Consider the following 16024-nt stretch of genomic DNA (forward strand, 5'->3'; position numbering starts at 1 on the left):
CAGGGACGTACCTTCCGGTTCAGGTCCTCCGCGGCGGCCGAAGTCGTCTGGACCGGCGGGCGGGAGTTCCCGGAAGTGGCCAGACAACAGGTTTCCGGTGCAGTTTCGGAAAAATGGCCGTGGCTACCGTTTTCCCTACTCTGGCGCGGGTGAGCAGAGCGGTGGTTCTAGCTTAGGGTCTGGGCAGCGGGGACGGAGTTTTGTCTTCCTCTGTGGTCTCGGAGTCCGTGGGGAGCGTCCCACTGCCCGATAGCCCAGGGCAAGGGCAGACCCAAGGAGAGACGGATCCTGCAGCCCAGGAAAGTTAGGTCCATCCTTTGGTGAAGCTCCTGTGTGCTGGTCTGGTAATATCTGGTTGAACGATCCATCATCGTGGGAGTCCCAATTCTGATCTCACCTATGCCCCAGGCGGTGTTAGCCCAGCTGCCTCTGGCGCCCCTTCTCCCTGTTCTTAAGTATTAATGCTTTTCGTGGTTTCGCATAGTATTTTGAGCTCTTTATTCTTTGTTTTGTTTGTAATTGACACATGATAATTGTACATGTTTACGGGGTACAGTGTGATGTTTCAACACATGGGTGTACGTTGTACAATGATCAAATCAGGATAGTTAGCGTGTCCATCACCTCAAACCTTTATCATTTCTCTGTGGTGGTAAATTTCAAGATCTTCTTTTCTAGCTATCATTGTTATTACCAATGGTCACCCTGCCCTGTAATAGAACACCTGAACTTATTCTTTCTAAATGTAACTTTGTACCCGTTGGCTGACATTTCTTTTCCTTCTCCTCCCCCCTTTATTCATTTTTAATATAGGCCTTCACCACTATAAACTTCCCTCTAAGTACTGCTTTTATTGCATAGCATAATTTTTTTTATATGTTGGGCTTTAGGTTTTTTCCTAAAGGTATTTTCTAATTTCCCTTTTCATTTCTGCTTTGACCCATTGGTTGTTACAGAGTATGTTGTTATTTTTCTTTTTCTTTTCTTTTCTTTTTTTTTTTTTTTTGAGACAGTCTCACTCTGTTGCCCAGGCTAGAGTGCCGTGGCGTCAGCCTAGCTCACAGCAACCTCAAACTCCTGACCTCGAGCCATCCTCCCGCCTCGGCCTCCCAGAGTGCTAGGATTACAGGCTTGAGCCACCACGCCCGGCCAAGAGTGTGTTATTTAATTTCCACATATTTGTGAGTTTTCCAGTTTTCTTTCTGCTGTGAATTTCCAGTTTTATCCTATTGTGGTTGGAAAATATACTTGGTATGATTTCAGTCTTAAATATGTTAAGTTTTGTTTTGTGATGTAACGTGATCTATCCTGGAGAATGTTCCCTGTGATGTGTATTCTGTTGTTGTTGGGTGGAATATTCTGTGTATGTGTTAGGTCCATTTGGTCTATAGTGTCATTCAAGTCCTCTATTTCCTTACTGATTTGCTGTCTGGATGTTCTATACGTTACTGAAAGGGCAGTGTTAAAATCTGTGATTGTGTTGTTATCTATTTCTCCCTTTGGTTCTGTCAATATTTGCTTCATATATTTGGATGTTCTTATCTTGGGTGCATATATATTTATAATTGTTGTACCTTCCTGGCAAATTGACCATTTTATCATTATGTAATGTCTGTTTTTATGTCTTGTGACAATTTTTGACTTAAAATCTCTTGTCTGCCATACATATGGCTATCCCTGCCCTCTTTTGGTTACCATTTGTATGGAATATCATTTTTTCATCCTTTCATTTTAAGCCTGCATATGTCCTTAAATCTGAAGTGTGTCTCTTAACTGGGCACAGTGGCACATACCTATAATCCCAGCTACTTGGGAGGCTGAGGCAGGAGGATCGCCTGAGCCCAAGAGTTCAAGTCCAGCCTGTGCAACATAGCAAGCCCTCATACCCTCATATCTCTCCTGGCCTCAAGCGATCCTCCTGCCTCAGCCTCCCAAAGTGCTAGGATTACAGACTTGAGCCCACCATGCCTGGCCTCATCTCTTAAAAAATAGTAATAATAGGCCAGGTGCCGTGGCTCATGCCTGTAATCCTAGCACTCTGGGAGGCTGAGGTGGGTGGATTGCTCGAGGTCAGGAGTTCGAGGCCAGCCTGAGCAAGAGCAAGATCCCGTCTTTACTAAAAATAGAAAGAAATGATTTGGACAGCTAAAAATATATATAGAAAAAAATTAGCCGGGCATGGTGGCGCATGCCTGTAGTCCCAGCTACTGGGGAGGCTGAGACAGAAGGATTGCTTAAGCCCAGGAGTTTGAGGTTGCTGTGAGCTAGGCTGACGCCACAGCACTCTAGCCAGGGCAACAGAGCAAGACTCTGTCTCAAAAAAAAAAAAAAAAAAAAAAATGGTAATAATAAAATAAAGTTAGTCTTTTGTATAACATATAGTTGGATCTTGGGTTTTTTCTTTTTATCCATTCAGCTACTTTATGTCTTTTGACTGGGGAATTTAATCCATTTATATTTAAAGTAATTACTGATATAGGAAAATATAGTCATCCCCCAGGATGACTGTTCCAGGACCCCTCGTGAATACCAAAATCCATGGATGCTCAAGTCTCTTATATAAAATGGCATGGTATTTGCATAAAACCTATGCACATCCTCCTGTATACTTTAAATCATTTCTAGATTACTTACAATACCTAATACAATGTAAATGGTATGTAAATAATTATTATACTGTATTGTTTTTTATTGGTATAATCTTTTATTGTTATGTTGTTATTTGCTATTTGTTTGGTTTTTTTCCCCAAGTATTTTCAGTCCACAGTTCATTGAATCCACAGTTGGTTGAATCTGCAGATGTGGAGCGCCAGTTGTACTTACTATTGCCATTTTGTAAATTGTTTTCTGTCTGTTTTGCAGCTTTTTTGTGCCTTTTTTCCTCTCTTACTGTCATCCTTTGTGTTTTGTTGATTTTTTTGGTGGTGACATGCTTTGGTTCATTTCTCATTTTCTTTTGTGTGTCTTCTACAGGTATTTTCTTTGTGGCTACCATGGCGCTTACATAAAACATGTTATAACAATCTATTCTAAGCTGATATCAACTCAATTTCCATTAGATATAAAAACTATGCTCTTTTACTCCCCTCTTTTATGTTATTAAGGTCAAAATTACATTACATCTTTTTATGTTGTATGGCAATTAAATTCTTGGAGTTGTGGTTATTTTTATACTTTTGTCTTTAACTTCTATGCCAAAATTAAAAGTGATTTTCATACCACTGTTAGAATATTACAGTATTCCCTGTAATACTCTGAAATAAAAAATAAAAAAGAATATTATAGTATTCTGTATTTGTATTTGCCTGTATGAGCTTTATATTTTTATATGCTTATGTATTGCTGTCTAGCATCCTCTCACTTCTACTTGAAGGACTCCCTTTAGCATTTCTTATAAGGCAGGTCTAGTGGTGATGAACTCCCTAGGTTTTGCTTATCTGGGAAAGTCTTTATTTCTCCTACATTTTTGAAGGACAGTTTCGCCAGTGTAGTATATTTGGTTGGCATTTTTTTTCTCTCAGCATTTTGAATTATATCATCCATTCGTAACCAGCAAGGTTTCTACTGAGAAATCCTCCGATAGTTTCATGGGGGCTCTGTTATATGTGATGAGTTGCTTTTTCTTGCTGCTTCCTAAATTCTCTTTGTCTTTGATTTTTGACAGTTTCTTTCTGGAAAAATAATTACCTATAACAAAGGATATAAATATGAACCAGAGAAGCATACTTTTTAAAACAAAATAATTATAAAGGTATTCATGGCTGCAAAGACAACTCAAATATATTCTGTTATCAATTTCCAGTGATAGTTACTTTAATGTAGTTCATAAAAGTGTCACATAATTCCCAGGACTCATGGATCCATGCCACACCCAATATCCTTTCGTTTCTGGAATGCTGCCTTGAAACTAACAGAAAAAATGGGTGAAATTTGGCTACAGTATTAAGAGATCCCAATTTTTAGAACAATTTCCCAGTACTGCTGCTTCCGGTCCTCCTTATCTTCTTTCGTTTCTGTAGAAATTGCTTAACACACTGTATTATTTTAGTGTAGAAAGTAGGAATCCTTACGTTCAGTGTGCATCAGAATTTCCTGGAGGACTTGTTTAAAAATGCACTGGGCAGTGCCCAATCCTAGAGATTCTAATCCAGAATGTTTAGGGTAGGGCTTGGGAATCTGAATTTTCGTTATATGCTATATTAGTTTGCTAGGGCTACCATAATAAAAGACTAAGTGGCTTAAACAACAGAAATTAATTTTTTCACAGTTCTGGAGGCTAAAAGTCCAAGATTAAGGTGTTGGCAGATTTAGTTTCTTTTGAGGTTTCTCTCCTTGGCTTGCAAATGGCCACCTTTTCACTGTGCCATGGTTTTCTGACTTTTTTTCCTTAAGAGGGGATCTTAATATGTTGTCCAGACTAGGCTCGACATCCTGGGCTCCAGTGATCCTCCTGCCTCAGCCTTCTGAGTAGTTGGAACTACAGGCATGTTCCATGGTGCCAGGCTTTTTCTGACTTTTTACAAGTTCATTATACTGGGTCTCAGCGTGGACTTCTTTGGGTTCCTGCTAGCTTCTGGAATCTAGATGTCCATTCTTTCCCCAAATTTTGGAAGTTTTCCTCCATTATTTCTTCCCATTTTCTTTCTTCTGTGAGGCACCCATAATGTGTATATTGATCTGCTTAAAGATGTCCCATAAATCCCTTAGGCTTTCCGTGCTCTTTTTCATTCTTTTTTTTCTTTTACTCCTCTCATTGGTAATTTCAAATGACCTGTCTTTGAATTTGCTGACTCTTTCTTTTGCTTGATCAAGTCTGCTGTTGAACCCCTCTCATGAATTTTTCAATTCAGTTATTATATTCTTCAACTCCAAAATTTCTGTTTGGTTCTTTTTTTATGTTTTCTATCTTTTTGTTATTCTCATTTTGTTCAAGCATTACTTTCCTGAGCTTGTTGAACATCTTTATTACGGTTATTTTATTAATGGTTATTTATTAATTCTTTGTCAGACATTCTTGTACCTCTGTTTCTTTAAGGTTAGCTTCTGAAGATTTATTTTGTTCCTTTAATTGGACCATGTTTTCCTGTTTATTTTTATACCTTGTAACTGTGTGCTAGAACCCCTGCATTTGAAAAAACATCCATCTCTCTCAGTCTTTATGGACTGTCTTCACACTAGCGATTGACCTTTTCCAATCAGCCTGGTTAGACATTCTGAGGGCCTCTCAGTCCTTTTCTGAGATGTGTCTTCTGTGTATCTGTGGGTGTAAATTCCCAGTTAGAGGGATTTGCCGCTTCCCTTGTCAGAGCTCATGATTTTTTGTTCCCTGTGGTTATCTGTCTGTAATACTGCAGTTTCTCTGGAGTTGTCATAAGTCACGCAGCTCTCTAATTCAGAAGGGCCTTCAGACTTCTAGAGTATGCCGGGTCCCATCAGTGTTCCAAGCCGGGCAAGACAGAAACCAGTGCCCAGGCAGCTCCCCAAAAATCACAGCCCCAAGGAGAGGCCACCAAATGGTGTTGGCCTTTTTCTGCTGTTTCAGGAGTCCTCTGGATGAGCAGCAAACCACTCAGCTATTTTGTTGTCAGTGGCCTCCCAGCATCTAGAGTGTGCTAGATCCTGTCAAGTGCTTCAAGACAGAAACCGGTCTCATGGGCAGCCCCCTGACAAGCTGGAACATTGGATGCACACTCCAGCTCTTTCTCTGCTCAGGGAGAAGCTGGGAGGTAGGGGTTCTTGTTCTGCACTGAACCAGGGATTGGCCCTATGATGAGTGAGTGCTTGCTAGTCTAAACTGTCACTCTTGTTCTCCATTGCCCTTGACATGGTTCCCTCTCCTGTCAGCACTTAGATTCAGGCAAGACAGAAACCAGCCCCTTGGGTGACCTCCCCCCCCCAAAAAAAAAGTCTGAACATTGGACATACTTTTCAGTTTTCTCTTTCCCTCCTCAGGTAGAAGGCTGGGAGTTTGCTCATGATTGCACCACACTGAGCCTGGGTAGGGGCAGAGGGACTGTGGCCAATGAGTGCTGCAAACTTTTCTGCTGGCTTTGATGCAGCTGCTTTTGCCATCATCTGGGGTGCAGGAGCCTCTTGACTGGTTTCTGGATTTCTCACAAAGGGAATTAGACTGTGTTTTCTTGTTGAGCCAGTGTCTGCATCAGGGGAGAAGGTTCTGGGGCTTCCTGTGCTACCATCTTGCTGAGGTCACCAACTTCACGTCTCATCTTGATAATTTATGCCCTTCTCTAGATTGGGAGCCTTTGGGGGATTAGGGACTATGCTATCTGTATGCTCAGGGTTTATGGGTGAGTGAATAGAATACAAACTATACTGTAAGAATTTTAAGGGAATGCAAAGGAAAGAGAAATTTCTGCTGGGTTAATTTCTGGAAACGCACTGGTTAAGAACACATTTGCAGTTAGGACTGTGTTAAAGTCCTAACTATAATTCTTATTTGGACAATTTGGAGTAAATTATTTAACCCCTCTGAGCCTCTGTTTCCTTGGCTGTAAAGTGGGGACAGTATCAGCATAATTTCTTAAAGATTAAATGGGATTGAATGCATTTAGCACCTAGTAAGCATTGGGTAAATGACAGTGATGATAGTTGTTATTATAAAGATGCTTGTGGTTTGTTTCAGATGCTTGCTCAGTCAATGGGATTGAATGCATTTAGCACCTAGTAAGCATTGGGTAAATGACAGTGATGATAGTTGTTATTATAAAGATGCTTGTGGTTTGTTTCAGATGCTTGCTCAGTCAAGGCGCAGCCTGTTTTCTCCTTTGCTCAGCACGACATTGTTCAGACGCTTCTACAGAGGTGACAGCCCAACAGATTCTCAAAAAGACATGATTGAAATCCCTTTGCCTCCATGGCAGGAGAGAACTGATGAATCCATAGAAACCAAAAGAGCCCGCCTACTCTATGAGAGCAGAAAAAGGGGAATGTTGGAAAACTGCATTCTCCTTAGGTATGGGAATAGGAGTCTTGTTATCACTTCTCTTTGCCTAGAGGCAGCCTTTTCAACCTCTTTCTCTTTCTTTCTCATTTTTAGCCTCTTTGCTAAAGAACATCTGCAGCATATGACAGAGAAGCAGCTGAACCTCTATGATCGTCTGATTAATGAGCCTAGTAATGACTGGGATATTTACTACTGGGTCACAGGTACTGGGCATGATAAGCAGCATCATGTGAAAATAGGATGACTTAGGCCAATTTGAGTCTGGAATTGTAGCCTAGAAAATTTTGTTTCTTTTATTCATGCAATAGACACTCAACCCAAACACTGTTCACATTTTTCTAAAGTGTCTAAAGTTTGTTTTAGCAGTTAAGGTTCTTTGTTTGCAAGACAGAATAGAAACCTATCTGTCTCACTTAAGCAAAAAGGGAATATAGTGGAAGGGTATGTGAAGCTCACCACATCAGAGGTTGAAGAAGAACCAAGCTAGGAATGGAGTGGAAACAGACAGCTCTGTAAGTCCATGTAGCAAGAGCTCCTCAATAGTCTCATTCAGTCATTGCCTTTACAAGGAATGAATTTTAACTGTGTATAGTTAGGATTAGCTTTGGCTGTGAGTAAATCTAAAACAATAATGGCTTAAACAAGATAGAATTCTTTCTTCTCTTTCTCATGATGGAAGTTCAGAGTTAGGTACTCCAGAGCTCACAGAGGGGCTTCAAAGAGTTCTGAGGTCCAGGTTTCTCCTAACTTGCTACTCCCTCATCCTCATCATGTTTTGTCTGCCTCGTGATCCAGGATGGCTAGTGAAGCTCTATCTGGCATGTCCATATTTCAGCCAGGAAGAAAGTTTGGAGAAGAGCATACCCCTTCGTTGTGGATCTTTCTTAGGAAATTATACATCATACTTCCACTTAATTTCCGCTGGCCACAATTTAGTTACATGGCTACATGTAGCCATAGGGAAAAAATAATACAGTCTATTCCATGTGCCTAGGTACATTGGGGATTCTATTATCAATGAAAAATGGGAGAATGGATATTAAGGGACATCTCATTCATTTCTGCCATACTCTTGGTCTCCTATTTTTGTGTCTTTACTCAGTATTTGTGTCAGAAAGTAGAAGTCACTCTACGTGGTTCTAGGAATAAACAGTGATAACACAGAGTCTAGAGGCATATACAATCATTGGAAAGCTCACAAAGTCTAAAATATTTACCGTCTGGCCCTTTACAGAACAAGTTTATCCCTGACTTAATGCATTTGAGATTCATTCATGTTGTTGTTTGTGTGATCAGTTCATTCTCTTGTATTGTTGAGTAATATCCCATTGTGGGGATGTATCACAGTCTGGTGGTCCATTGATGAGTTGAGGGACATTGAAATTGTTTCCTGTTTTAGGTGATTATGAATAAAGGTACTGTAAACATTTGCATACAGAGTTTTGTGAACATAGGTTTTAGTTTTTCTTGGGTGGGTACCCAGGAGAAGGACTTGCTGGGTCATGGTAAGTGTGTATATTTAAACTTTACAACTAGCTTTCTCTGTAATGGGCCAGATGGTAAATATTTTAGGCTTTGCAGGCCATACAGTCTCTGTCATATCCACTCAACTCTATCTTTGTAGCATGCTAGCAGCCACAGACAAGGTAAACAAATGAGTGTGACTATAAAACTTTATTTATGGCACTGAAATTTGAATTTCATATAATTTTCATGTGCCATGAAATATTCTTTTGATTTTTTCCCCCAACGATTAAAAAATCATTCTTAGTTGAGAGGCCCTGCAAAAATAGGCAACAGGCCAGACTTTGCTTACTTCTGTGATAAGTGAAAAAGGTCGGACTCAAAGAATACATACTGTGTGATTCCATTTATGTGATATTCTGGAAAAGGCAAAACTATAGGGACAGAAAACAGATCAGTGATTGCCAGAGATTGAGTGTGAAGGGAGAAGTTGATATTCTACAGCTTTACCAGCACTTGGTATTATCAAGGTTTTGTTTTTAGCCATTCTAAGAAGTTTGTATTCGTATATCACTGTAGTTTTAATTGGCATGTCCTTAATGACTAAAAATATTGAGAATCTTTTCAAGTGTTTATTTACCATTCATATATCATTGGTGATGTGTCTCTTCAACTCTCCCCCATCCTTTTTTTTAATTGGGTTTTCCTATTATTGAGTTTTGAGTGTCCTTAATTTATTCTAGATCAAAATCCTTTATCAGGTATGTGTCTTGCAAATTTTTTCTCCCTGTCTATGGCTTGTCTTTTCAATTTCTTACGTTGTCTGTCAAAGAGCAGTTTTTAATTTTGGTGAAGTACAGTGTATCAATTGTATATAGTGGATTGTACTTTTGTTATTTGTGTCTTAAGAACTCTGCCAAATCCAAAGTCACAAAGATTTTCTGTTTTCTAGGACTTTTATAGTTTTATTTATTTTTTTTTTGTTTGTTTGTTTGTTTTTTTGAGACAGAGTGTCACTTTGTTGCCCGGGCTAGAGTGAGTGCCGTGGCATCAGCCTAGCTCACAGCAACCTCAGACTCCTGGGCTTAAGCGATCCTACTGCCTCAGCCTCCCTAGTAGCTGGGACTACAGGCATGAGCCACCATGCCCGGCTAATTTTTTTGTATATATATTTTTTAGTTGGCCAGATAATTTCTTTCTATTTTTAGTAGAGACGGGGTCTCACTCTTGCTCAGGCTGGTCTCGAACTCCTGACCTCGAGCGATCCACCCGCCTCGGCCTCCCAGAGCTAGGATTACAGGCGTGAGCCACCGCGCCCGGCAGACTTTTATAGTTTTAGAATCAACAGTTCAATTTTTACCAAACAAAAACCTGCTTAGATTTTGATTGGGGTTGTTAACACAATAGATCAATAGATCAGTCTTCCTGATATGAACACGATATACCTTCCATTTATTCAATATGTAGATCTTCTTTCATCAGTGTTAGTTATCCATTGTTGCATAACAAATTACCCCAAAACTTAATGGCTTAAAGCAATCTACATATATTATCTCACAGTTTCTGTGGGTCGGGAATCCAGGTATGACCTAGCTGGATCCTCTGCCTCACAGTCTGTTGCAAGGTTGCAGTCAAGCACGCTGTCAGCCCACGGTCTGGAGGCTCATCTGGAGGCTCAACTAGGGAAGGATCTGGTTTCAAGCTCATTCTGGCGTTGGCAGAATTCAGTTCCTGCTCTTCGACTGAGGGCCTCAGTTCCTTGCTGGCTATTGCCTAGAGGCCACCCTCTTTTCTATCACAAAGACTTCTCCCACATGGCAGCTTGCCACCATCAAAGCATACAAACTGAGAAGGCAACAGAGAGAGTCTACTAGCAAGATGGAAGCCACAGTGTTTTGTGACCTAATCACAGAAGTGACATGCTGTTATCTTTGCCATGTTCTGTTGGTTAGAATCAAGTCAGTAAGTACAGCCCACACTTGGAAGGGATTGTCCAAGGGCATGATACCAGGAAGTAGAGATCGTTGGTGGCCATTCTAGGGGCCTGACACAGTCAATGTTTTATAGTTTTTAGCATATTTTGCACATATTTTGTTGATTTATACCTGGATATTTCATATGTTTTGGTTCTATTGTAAATGGTACTTTAAAAGATATTAATTTGTAATTGTTTATTGCTAGAATGTACAAGTACAATTGGTTGTAGAAAATACTGACTTTGTATACTGTGGCCTTGCTAAACTCACTTAGTTTAGAAGACTTTTTTAGATTGTTTGGTATTTTGTATATAAACAGTTGTGTCCTCTGTAATAGAGGTGGTTTTCTTTATTCCTTTCCAATCTATATGTCTTTTTAATCTTTTATTTGCCTTATTGCATTGTCTAGGACCTCTAGCTTAATGTTGAATGGTAGTGGTGAGAGCAGGTATCTTTGCCATATTCCCAATACTTGGTGGAAAGTATAGTATTAGCCTTTTATCAGGTTGGGAATTTCCTTCTGTTTCTAATATATTGAGTGTTATGAATAAAACACGAGATTTGATTTTGTCAGGTGATTTCTATGCATCTGTCAAGATAATCATTTCTTTCTTTTTTTTTTTTTGAGACAGAGTCTCATTCTGTTGCTCTGGTTAGAGTGCCGTGGCGTCAGCCCACCTCACAGCAACCTCAAACTCCTGGGCTCAAACAATCCTCCTGCCTCAGCCCTCCTGAGTTACTGGGACTCCAGGCATGTGCCACCATGCCCAGCTAATTTTTCTATATATATTTTTAGCTGTCCATATAATTTCTTTCTGTTTTTAGTGGAGACGGGGTCTCGCTCTTGGTCAGGCTGGTCTCGAACTCCTGAGCTTAAACAATCCGCCCGCCTCAGCCTCCCACAGTGCTAGGATTACAGGCGTGAGCCACCTCTCCCGGCGGGTTTTTCATTTTTGAAAGATATTTTCACTGGATATAGAATTCTAGGTTCACAATTTTTTTTCTTTCAGCACTTTAAATGGATGTACTTCTGTTGCTAGGGTGTTAGTGTGCGGGATCGAGTCAGTCTGGTCAGGAATTGAGCTGGATTTAAGTTTTGTTGTTGCTTTGGTTACCTTCAATCCACCACCCCCTTGAAATTCCTGTGGTGTTAACTATGTCCTGTTTTCTGGTTTGCATAGTTTCTGACAAGAGGTCTGCTACATCTTTGTTCCTTTGTATGTAATGTATCTGTTCTTGCTGAATGTTTTCAATATTTTATCTTTGGTTTCTAGCTGTTTGAATATGATGTGTCTAGGTATTTGTTTTGGTATTTATCCTGCTTCGGGTTTTCTGGGCATTTTGGATCTGTGTGTGTGTGTATATGTATATATAACATACATACATATATATATATATAATTTTTTTTTTTTTTTTTGAGACAGGGTCTTACTCTGTTGCCTAGGCTAGAGTGTAGTGGCATCATCATAGCCCTCTGCAGCCTCCAACTCCTGGGCTCAAGCGATCTTCCTGCTTCAGCCTCCTGAGTAGCTGGGACTGTAGGCGTACAGCACCACGCCAAGCTAATTTTTTTATTTTCTGTAAAGACAGGGTCACACTATTGCCCAGGTTGGTCTTCAACCCTAGGGCTCAGGCAGTCCTCCTGCCTTGACCTCCCAAAGTGCTAGGATTACAGGCATGAGCCACTGATCCTGACCTTGGATCTGTATTTTTATATCTTTTCATTATTATTGAAAAGTTCTCAGCCATTATCTCTTCAGATATTTCTTCTATTTATTCTCTCCCTCTTTTTCTTCTGGGATTCTGATTATACTTAGATTAAACCATTTAATATGGTTTAAACCACAGCTTTTAGATTCTCTGTTCTGTGTTTTTAACTCTCTTTTCTCTTTGCCTATCAGTTTGGTTAATTTGTATTGGTTAACATCTGTTGACCTATGTCCTATTTCTTTCCTTGACTATGTCAAATTTCATGAGCCTGTTGAAATCATTCTGCATATCTGCTACTGTATTTTTATTTTTAGCATTTCCATTTGACTTTTTCAGTTTCCAGCTTCCTGCTGGAATTCTTCATCTGTTCATACATTTTGTTTGCTTTGTCCACTGGAGCCTTTAACAGTCTAGTTATTTTAAGTTTCTTGTCTGATAGTTCAAACATCTGGGTCATCCCTGAGTCTGTTTCTATTGACTGCTTTGTCCCTTGTGTTGGTTTTTTTCTTCTTTTGTGTGTATGTATTTCATACTTTTTTTTTTCAGCTTATTATGGGGGTACAGTATTTCATACTTTTTGATGGAATATTAGACATCATCGTAAGACAGTAAAAACAGAGAGAGGTATGTATTTATGCCTAGAAATGGGCATGCTTCTTCTGCCGTACTGTTAAGTCAGTTGAGTTAGGAGTTAAGCTCAGCATGAATTTTGGTTTTGCTTTGGTTACCTTTAGTGCATCACCAGCCTCTACTGTTAACATGTGTTTCGGCTGAAAGCTGTTTCCAGAGGGTTTCTTAAGAGAGTTCCTATTCTGCCCTCAGCTGTTAGCCTTCCCTGTATTTCTGTGCCTCAGAGGGACTCTCTCTGCATACTCTTGTCTTCTCCCAGTGGTAGATTGCTGTTGTTTTCCACTTGGTGCTTGTTAGTTTGAAAGAGGAGAGGTTGTAAGGGCATTCTCTGTTATCCTGGTCCAGCCTTAGTTTCAGGCAGTCCCTATGGCCCTGGGTCTTGGAGCTGGGCTTTCTCAGTGATACTGCCTCTCCCACGGGGGTAGAGGATTTTTTTCTTTTACCCTTCTACCAACCCAAATGGGTCCTCACCTGTGCATTGGGAGAGACAGGGTTTTCTTACCTACTCTCAGTTGCTTGAGGCTTTTGTTCTGTAGAGAAGGATCCAGGCTGGGTTTATGCTTTTTTAGCCATGTTGGTGGTTTCCCTCCTCCTGGCCTGCATCGCTGAGGGAGGCTCTTTCCAGCCTCTTGCTCTGTACCCAGTCTCTGTCAGGAGCACAGCCAGTGGAGGTTTGTTGAGAAGAACCTGTGAGTGGGTGCAAACTCCATTTGTGTATGTGGTTTTATACTCCCATGCTAGGCCACATGTGGCTTTTAACAGTTCATTAAAAATTCTAGCCGAGAGCCAGGCATGGTGGCATGTACCTGCAGTCTCAGCTACTCAGGAGGCTGAGGTGGGAGGATCGCCTGAACTCAGGAGTTTGAATCCAGCCTGGGCAATATAGTGAGACCCTGTCTCTAATAATAAATTTTTTTTAATTTTATTGAATTTTTCCTACTAATTTGTATGATGCAGTATCCCTTCTTCCTGTGCCCTATCACAGGTGAGCAAGTACCCATGTCCAGTTGCTCCTTTGAAGGGCCTCTCTTTTCTTAGGTTTCATTCTATTTGGTAGCCCTGTGACCTCAGCTCTCTGATAACTTTAAGAAAAGTCATGATATTTGTAGTTTATCTGGCTTTTTCTTGTTAAGGTGAGTGTGATATTCTTTCCAACTTTCTTCGGTCTAGGAGGAAGCCAAAATCTCTTTGATCTTATTTTGATCATCACAAAAAATAGAACATTCACTAGATGCCAGAGCCTGTGCTAAGTAAAGGGGACTCTGACTTGGATTTGAGGAATTCCCTCTCTTGGCATAGTATTTAGTCTTGATTGAAGGGTAATTCCAGAGCACATTGCCTAGGCTTTGCCAGCGGGAGGCTTTGCTTGTAATTGGCATCTTAAGTGAGCATCTCGAGGGTGGAGAGAAAGGGCAGAGAAGAGCAGCGCCCTGCCCGACTCCCCACCACAGACCGAGGCTCGCGTTCTCATTTCTTCAAACTCAGTGCCCTTGGTGCCTATCCACTGAAATCTGGTTGTCCAAGTTCATGTCGATTCTGTGTGCCTCTTATATCCTTCCCATAAATTTCTTTTTGCTTAAGTTTACTTACTAGTTTCTGTCACTCACAACCACGGACCTCTACCTAATAAGAATAGAGCTCTTGTCTCAGGAAACTTATAGATTAGAAGGAAAACACAATACCTGGAAAACAAATGAAATGCCAAATGCAAAGCAAAATAGTACAGCCCAGGATTGTGCAGGCCAGGGGTCAGCAAACTTGTTCATAAAGGCCCAGATAGTAAATATTTCAGTCTCGCAGTCGTATGGTCTCTCCCCACTTCCCAATTCTGCCATCATAACACAAAAGCAGCCATGGGTAATATGTAAGCCGTTGAGAGAGGCTGTTCCAATAAGACCACTTACAAATGCAGGCTGACACAGTTTGCCATCCCCTGCTGTAGGCTTACCATGTATACTTAGAAGAAAGATGGAGACGGTCTATGTATCTGCCTACCTGTGGTTCTTGGCCAAGGCCAGAGTTTCAAGTTTTATGATCCTTATACCTGAGCATCAGCTGACTAAGGCATAATTCTTTCTGCCCACTCTTCTCTTGCAGAAGCAAAACCAGCCCCAGAAATATTTGAAAATGAAGTCTTGGCACTGCTGAGAGAGTTTGCTAAAAACAAAAACAAAGAGCAGAGACTGCGTGCCCCAGATCTCGAATACCTCTTTGAAAAGTCACGTTGAGCTGTGCACCACTGCCTGGCTTGGAGGCTCAGTCTGTGGACAGTAACTGCGTATGATGGACACTAGCCTTGGCTTTCTGCTTCTCTTTAGACACTCAGCTCCCCCCAGCCCCAGACTGTGGGTCCTGCCTCAAGTGTTGGATGTACTTCTCTTCCAGGACATAGATGTAAATGTTCAGTGTGACTCACTCTCATCGTTTTTGTTCAGTTGAAAGTGGTTTGCGAGTGTTGCTGGCTGGCAGACCTGGCTGCTTTGTCTGGCTGCTAGCGCCGGGGGCAGGTCTGCCGCAAGAGGGCACTGTAGGGGAAGCGATTGTGCTCGCTCGTTGCTGCAGCTCATTGCTTCAGCCCAAAGTGTGCTCAAAGAAAAGAGGCAGCCGGCTGTGTGTGCTGTATGCAAAGCCGCCCTCCCTCCCCACCTCCCCACCCCAGTGGCACACGGCTTTGTCAAAGCCCTTCCCACTGATACGGTTCTTTCTGCCAAGGGAAGCTGATCCCAGCCCCCTGAGCTGCATCCTTCAAAGGCACAGCAGGCAGAATGAGGGGAGGCAGGCTGGTGTGGGCACGCTGCTTAAGTCAACATCTTTATCGTCAGATTTTCTTTGAAACATGAACTTTGTAAATTGGAAGATAATTGAATATTAAAGAATATTGAAAAAGGAAATTTACAATTCCCTAACCCTCACAGTTATTTAATTTTGTCTATTCTTGTATAACCCCTAGTCCTATGTTTATAGGGTTTTACAAGGCCACAATCATGGGTTTTATTTCCGTGTAACACTGTAACAAACTTTTCCCCTCATTTTGACAGTCCTCACAATTATTTTAATCGACTAAATAATAATACATAAGAAATAATATGTTAGGATGAATTAGTTGAATGTGTTTAGCTCTAGGACTGGGAGAGTTCTATGAAGGCCGGCCAGAATTGACAAGGTGGTTGGTGATCACAAGAGCTGCACCCAGGGAGGAAGGACACGTATCTAGTGTTCCCACAGAGCCTCCTCATGGTTCCCCCTGCCCTTCAGCTTCCCTGGCTAAGGAGGGAAGGGA

The 16024-nt window shown here is 41.1% G+C and overlaps 1 protein-coding gene across 1 annotated transcript; it reads left to right on the forward strand.

Annotated features, from left to right (window-relative positions):
• The first annotated feature begins 20 nt into the window (after nucleotides 1-20).
• SDHAF2 (succinate dehydrogenase complex assembly factor 2) lies at nucleotides 21-15635 on the forward strand. The gene is made up of 4 exons (XM_045555828.1): nucleotides 21-149; nucleotides 6750-6973; nucleotides 7058-7167; nucleotides 14842-15635. Exons 1-4 carry the CDS (start codon nucleotides 114-116, stop codon nucleotides 14970-14972), a joined length of 501 nt encoding a protein of 166 aa, XP_045411784.1. The 5' UTR covers nucleotides 21-113; the 3' UTR covers nucleotides 14973-15635.
• Nucleotides 15636-16024: the final 389 nt, after the last annotated feature.

Source organism: Lemur catta, chromosome 7 (assembly GCF_020740605.2).
Source record: "Lemur catta isolate mLemCat1 chromosome 7, mLemCat1.pri, whole genome shotgun sequence".
Lineage (NCBI taxonomy): Eukaryota > Metazoa > Chordata > Mammalia > Primates > Lemuridae > Lemur > Lemur catta.

Excerpts from the sequence above, each read along its gene's own strand:
- SDHAF2 (XM_045555828.1), top strand. The coding sequence starts at position 114 with ATGGCCGTGGCTACCGTTTTCCCTACTCTGGCGCGG. Across the intron at positions 150-6,749 it reads TTTTCCCTACTCTGGCGCGG|ATGCTTGCTCAGTCAAGGCG; the intron begins GTGAGCAGAGCG and ends GGTTTGTTTCAG. Across the intron at positions 7,168-14,841 it reads TATTTACTACTGGGTCACAG|AAGCAAAACCAGCCCCAGAA; the intron begins GTACTGGGCATG and ends CTTCTCTTGCAG.